Source organism: Pavona decussata, unplaced genomic scaffold, assembly GCF_977016875.1.
Source record: "Pavona decussata unplaced genomic scaffold, jaPavDecu1.1 SCAFFOLD_260, whole genome shotgun sequence".
Taxonomy (NCBI): domain Eukaryota; kingdom Metazoa; phylum Cnidaria; class Anthozoa; order Scleractinia; family Agariciidae; genus Pavona; species Pavona decussata.
Window position 1 is genome coordinate 1,607,501 of NW_028145663.1, and position 6,700 is coordinate 1,614,200.

At 37.4% G+C, this 6,700-nt stretch overlaps 3 protein-coding genes across 3 annotated transcripts in view; all 3 read right to left on the bottom strand.

The window, feature by feature from the left end:
- The window catches only part of LOC146456221 (melanocyte-stimulating hormone receptor-like), a 1,110-nt gene extending 1,025 nt beyond the window's left edge, over window positions 1-85 (bottom strand). The window contains exon 1 of the mRNA XM_085093485.1: window positions 1-85. This exon is cut by the window's left edge and continues 1,025 nt beyond it. The gene's annotated coding sequence lies outside the window, so the exon portion shown is untranslated.
- Window positions 86-1,953: 1,868 nt separating this feature from the next.
- On the bottom strand, window positions 1,954-2,868 carry LOC146456222 (melanocyte-stimulating hormone receptor-like). The gene has a single exon (XM_085093292.1). The coding sequence runs from the start codon at window positions 2,866-2,868 to the stop codon at window positions 1,957-1,959; it is 912 nt and encodes a 303-aa protein (XP_084949418.1). The 3' UTR covers window positions 1,954-1,956.
- A 1,570-nt stretch (window positions 2,869-4,438) lies between these two features.
- LOC146456223 (melanocyte-stimulating hormone receptor-like) lies at window positions 4,439-5,384 on the bottom strand. Its single transcript, XM_085093518.1, has one exon. It carries the CDS (start codon window positions 5,382-5,384, stop codon window positions 4,461-4,463), a length of 924 nt encoding a protein of 307 aa, XP_084949644.1. The 3' UTR covers window positions 4,439-4,460.
- Window positions 5,385-6,700: the final 1,316 nt, after the last annotated feature.

Consider the following 6,700-nt stretch of genomic DNA (forward strand, 5'->3'; position numbering starts at 1 on the left):
TCCAATGACGAGATTGGTTTCGTCTCATGACAGTGTTTTTCTTCTTTTTTTCCCTATATAAGATAAGATCAGCTAATGTTATAACATTCGGCCATAAAAAGAGCGGTAATGTCACTCTCACTCCCAAACGACTAGAAACTTAATTTGTTTTGTGAAGAAACGAGGCCGGAGGCAACAGCGTCGGCGCGAGGTGCGCACAGCAGCAGTGCCTTTAAATTGCCAGCGGTTGGACATATTGTATTGTTAACGAGGTACGTGGGTCATTTTGCGGTATTGACCATATTACCTCTTTTTAAAGTCTTTTAAAACAAAAGAATATTTGACCTTGTAATGTTGTAATGGTATGGTAATAAAACACGAGCAGCAGTGTTTTATCGCGATTTTAAACCACGAGGCGCTGCCGAGTGGTTTTAGACCCGATAAGACACGTGCTGCGAGTTTTTTTGAACAGCTTCAAAAGCATTCCTGGAAAAGCGTGTGTCAATAGAGTTCATAACAATGATGTTTTTATCAACGTTGGAAATTAGCATACGAGAAAAACATCAAACACCGCATACTAATAAGTTTAAAGGAGGAGATTTTATCGGATATAAAACCACTGCATATGATGTTTTATCGACCATTTAATAGGTCAATGGGCTTATGAATTATTGAAGCAAACAGACGCATCACCTGGGATAATGTATGGTTCACAGTTGCAACTCGTTTTTTGTTTTGTTTTTTACACCAAGGGATGGTTTATCATTAAGGGGGAACCGAAAGGTCTTCAAGAGACCTTTATCGCCTGCTATGTCCTATCACAAACAGAACTCCTGAACTCTATCTCACACTGTTGCCGAGTGACCAATACTAATCAACAATATTTTTGAAAATATGAGTCAGGCCATTAAGTCATGACTATGTATACATGTGAAACAAATGAAAAGCTGATATGTCGACTTTATTGCAAAGTCATCATCACGGGTCAATAAACGATTCAAGAAAACTGAGAGTATAGGATCTAGAAAATTATGTTCTGACAGGAGTTCGGAAAATCATTAAAAATTCAACAATATTCAATACGGGAGAAAATAGTGAGAAATACTAACCAGTTTTGTTTTGTTTGTTCCATCTCTTCAGAAAAGCAATTGTTGAATAATAAAACTGGCCATTTCGAAATAAAGGATTTATTGGCACGGAAGGCCATTAACCGGCAATTATAGTTAAACAATATTTCGAGCTTTAGAAGATATCGCCACTCGAGGTCATCATTTTACCCTGTAACTTGCTGTCAACATTTAAAGGTGAATTTCCATTGCGGCGTAAATTTCACGTGCTTAGGAAGTTAATGTAACTCGCTCCAATTTAATAGAGGCAATGCGCTCATCATTACGCAGGGAAACTTAACGATTTTTTGAGCCTTGAGGGTTTCAGTATCCAGTGAATATGGCGCACAAAAACATGTTTCCTTAATCTTCTTGCATTGTTTTTTTGCGAGAACTTGGAACAACAATGACAGTCAGTCTGCATTTATGGTCTTCCGTAAACTCATAATTGTCACAGTAGCTAGTACTTTGCAAAAGATTCAACTTCCCTCGAAGAAAATTATTTTTGGTTCAATATGTCCTTAACTTCGCGATATAATCGTATTTCTCGCTATTTTCAAGGTTCCTCAAACCTAATGATGATTCAGTTGCCCACTGGCATAATAGAGACAAAAACGATAATTCAGAAAACTTATATGAGAGACGACTAATATCATTTGTTCAGCTTTTGTTAGCATATAACGTTTTCTTATGTAATATAATGTACTGTTCTCGTATATACCACACACTTCAATCGGGCATAAAAAGTTCTTTGTCTTTTGTAACAGTGGGATCAACAGTTGCTTTTGGGCGGGTTGATTCCAAAAGTCGCTTACTATGACAAACAGCTCGGCGACCATGCTAATAATCAAGTCTTTTGGCTCGTTAGTGTTCATTGTCTTCTCAGAGTATTCTTAACAGCTCGTCGTATATCTCTTATTCGCCAGCAGTACACAAGTGGATTCAAGAAAGAGTTGATGTAAACAGCAGTTGAAGCGAAGTCGTAGGCAATCTTCAGTTTTCGTGTTCTTCCAATGAAAGCGCCAACAAAAATCGTCACACAAAATGGTAGATAGAACAGTAAGAATAAACAGTAAACGTAAAGTACAGTCACTGCAGATTTTCTACACTTGAGCACGTTCACGGTGCTGGTCTGACGATTAAGGGTGGCCATATTTTGGTCATTGATGTGGCGTTGGTGCTTGCGCACGATCTGGAGTATTTTGAAGGTACTTAGGGTAATAACAAGCAATGTTAAAACGAAAATGACAAAGGCGAGAAAAAGCCAGTCACCACAGCTGAACAAAAACTTGAACATAACACATGCTGTGGCAGAAATCCAGAGAACGAAGATGGTTTGAAATACCCGAGGAATAGTAACAATCGTGTTGTATCGTAAGTGAAGAGTTAGAGCGAGAAGACGATCAATGGATACTGCCGCCAACGAGAGAAAAGAGACACCAGAGGTCAAGTAACCAGATATGTCACTAAACATTGCAAATATACAGTACGCGCTCAAATTATTCAGAAGTTTAGTTATTTGTACCGCCACCAAAAGCGGCTGACAAATCGCACCCACAAGAAGATCGGAAAATGCCAGGCAGCACAAAAGGATGAAAGATGGTGAACGGAGATTTTGCGTTTTACGAATCGCATGCAGAATAACGAAATTCCCCACGGTCGTTAGCAGAGAAAACACTAAGTTCAGAAAACATGTTATAACAATTGAAATGAAATCTTCTTCCGTTTTGTCCATATTGATAGCTGGCAAAAAGAAACAGGTTTTGTGCGTTTCGTTGTTCATGACAGACAATACTTCGTGACGCCTTGTCAGCAAAGTTGCCGAATTAGACTCTTCAATCTTTTAAAGTTATTTCAATTTTTCAAAATACGCTGATTGATTGGAAATTTCCTTTTCTTTCACGTTATCACAGTACTATGTAGATGAGAACACTGTTTCTGAGACTATTGGCTAATGTAATTCACCAGTAAATTTTCTCATTGTCTGATTGGTTTAAGTTAACCTCGTGACTTGAAGTATTCGTCCGCAGAAAGACTCAACATCGTCGAAAACGGAGAGTATTGGAACTATAAAATAATGTCCTGATAGGATTTTGGAAAATCATTACTGAACAATACTCAATACGTGGAAAAATAGTGGGAAAATACTAACCAGTGTGTTGGAAACTGTTTTTTGTTTGTTTGTTTCATCTCTTCAGAAAAGCAATTGCTGTATAACAAAAACTGGCCATTTCGAAATAAAGGATATATTGACACGGAAAGCCATTTACCAATTATAGTTGAACAATATTTCGAACTAAAGAAGATATTGGCACAGGTGGTCATCATTTTACCGTGTAACTTGCTGTCAACATATAAAGGTGGATTTCCATTGTTGCATAAATTTAACGTGTTTAGGAAGATAATTTCTCAAACTCATTAATAATTCATCAAAAGAAAACAAAGAAAATCACCACCGTGACTGCGGTTTGAATATGTGATCCTAATTACCATAAAATTTTGCCAACTTTAGGCTTGAATTTCTCCAAGAATTATTGATCATTTGAGAAGCCATATCAAACACTCGAAAGTGTGTTTCATCAGACATCCAAACACCTCGAAGTCGTTTAAAATAAACTCGGCTGCGCCTCTTTTTTCAACCTACTTCTTAGTGTTTGGATATGTGATGAAACATGCTTTCTCGTGTTTGATATATTACGTCAATGGCTCTAATTTACTGAATAGAGGCAATACGCTCGTCATTACGCAAGGAAAGTTTACGATTTTTTGAGCCTTGACAGCTTCAGTATTCAGTGAATATGGCGCACAAAAATACGTTTCCTTAACCTTCTTTCATTTCTTCTTTGCTTTTGCGAGAACTTGAAACAACAGTGGCAATCGGTTTGCATTTATCATCTTCCATAAACTCATAATTATTACAGTAGCTAGTACTTTGTAGAAGATTCAACTTCCCCCGAAGAAAATTATTTTCGGTCCAATAAGTCCTTAATTTCGTAATATCGTCGTATATTTCACTATTTTCAAGGTTCCTCAAACCTACCGATGATTCGATTGTCTACTGGCATAATAGAGACAAAATGGATAATTCAGAAAACATGAGAGACGACTAACATCGTTTCTTCAGCTTTGGTTAGCTTATGACGTTTTCTTATGACTATCATATAATGTACTGTTCTCGTATATACATACACTTATCTTTTCTTCTCGAATCGGGAATAAAAACATAAAGAATTCAAAGTAACGGCAGATACGAACAACTTCTTTGTATTTTGTAACTATGGGATCAACAATTGCTTTTGGCCGAGTTGATTCTAAAAGTCGCTTATCATGTAAAACAGCTCGGCGACCATGTAAGTAATCAAGTCTTTTGGGTCGTTAGTGTTCATTCATTTGTCTTCTCAGAACATTTTTAACTGCTCGTCGTATCTCCCTTATTCGCCAGCAGTACACAAGTGGATTCAAGAAAGAGTTGATGTAAACAGCAGTTGAAGCGAAGTCGTAGGCAATCTTCAGTTTTCGTGTTCTTCCAGTAAGAGCGCCAAGGAAAATCGTCACACTGAAGGGTAGATAGAACAGTAAGAATAAACAATAAACGTAAAGTACTGTCACTGCAGATTTTCGACACTTGAGCACGTTAACGGTGCTGGCCTGACGATTCAGGGCGGCCATATTTTGGTCATTGATGTGGCGTTGGTGCGTGCGTACGATCTGGAGTATTTTGAAGTTACTTAGGGTAATAACAAGCAATGTTAAAACGAAAATGACAAAGGCGAGAAAAAGCCAGTCACCATTGCTGAGGAAAAACTTTAACATAACACATACTGTGGCAGAAATCCAGAGAACGAAGGTGGTTTGAAACACCCGAGGAATAGTGACAATCGCGTTGTATCGTAAGTGAAGAGTTAGAGCGAGAAGACGATCAATGGATACTGCCGCCAACGTGAGAAAAGATATACCAGAGGTGAGGTAGCCAGATATGTCACTGAACATTGCAAATATACAGTACGCGCTTAAATTATCCACAAGTTTGGTTATTTGTTTCGCCACCAAAAGCGGCTGACAAATCGCACCCACAAGAAGATCGGAAAATGCCAGGCAGCACAAAAGGATGAAAGATGGTGAATGGAGATTTTGCGTTTTACGAATCGCATACAGAAAAACGAAATTCCCCGCAGTCGTTAGCAGAGAAAACACTGAGTTGAGAATACATGTTATTATTATTGTGATGAAAACTTCTTCCGTTTTGTCCACATTGGTAGCTGGCAAAAAGAAACAGCTTTTGCGCGTTTCGTTATTCATGACAGACAATGCTTCGTCAGGCCTTACCAGCAAAGATGCCGAGTTAGACGAGCATATTCTGGCTCTTCAACCTTTTAAAGTTATTAGCGATACGCTAATTACAGTCCCATATAAACATTGGGGGTCACCGAGCTGGCGTTTGAGTTATATCTACTTAAAAGTTAAATTAGGTGTCTTCTTAACAGGTTATACTGTTGCTATGGTAAGTCATTATGTAGAAAAAATGACCATAACTTGTTCACCAATATTAATGCTTTTCTTGGTATCATTGTTGTTGCATCAACTGATATAGAGTGGTAGTGTCGATCCGTCAAAGTGTAAGTGCTGGAAAGTAATGGACACCAGCACCAGCCGCCATAATCGGGGAATAAAATTTGTCAAAACAAACAAAAAGGTGGCCTTAACCGCTTGTTAAATTTAGTTAAGAAATGGATTAAGAAAAATGTATATTGGAAATAGTTCCTCTTGGTGACTGGCGATAGATGACATTGTCATCCGTCGTGAAATATGATTGTTCAAAGGCGCTAAACACTCAGAAGAAGACGCTGATCTTGCGGATCCGGCAATATTACTCAGAATTATGAAGCTCTTTCTAAGGTTATCAACTTCAACTTAAAATATCACGCGAAAGGTTTCACTGCAAAAATTAATCGTTGCGAGTGACTCAGAAAAGAAGATAAATACAAGTTTCGTGGGCTTGATATAAACGACAGTGCATTGCAAATGGATAACCTCCATGTTAAAGTGACAATTTCAAGGAGTCTTAAAGGTTGCAATATTAAGGGTCCTTAAAAATGTCAGTTTTAAGGAACCGGAAAAGTGGCAATTTGGGAGTCTTGATGTGGCAATCAATTTTAACGAAAATTAATTAAATGTGGCAAATTAAAAGAACCTTAAGGATAAGAGACTTGAGAGTAACAAAACAGTGCCCCATAAAGTGATTCCTCTAATTCTTCAAACTATTGTTATTTTAGACAATAATTATTTTTAATTAATTTTAAACTGGACAATTTTCGAAACCTTTTAATTGAGTTTTTTCTCAGGTGAACTTTGTATAATTTCCCGTCGGTTCAACATTTCTTTACAATTCACGTTGATTATGTTTAAAAATAAAATAACAAAGTCACAAACGAAATCTCTGTTTATGTTCACTAAATGTCGTTCAAAACAGGAAAAAAAAGAGAGAAAAACAGCTCAGCATGTTGTATGCTACTTTGGTCCGTACTTCTTTGTTTAGACCTCCATCATGACGCAGCTGAATAACACCTTAAATAGCCCCGGTTAATTAGAGTCATAAAATATGGCTGAATAATATT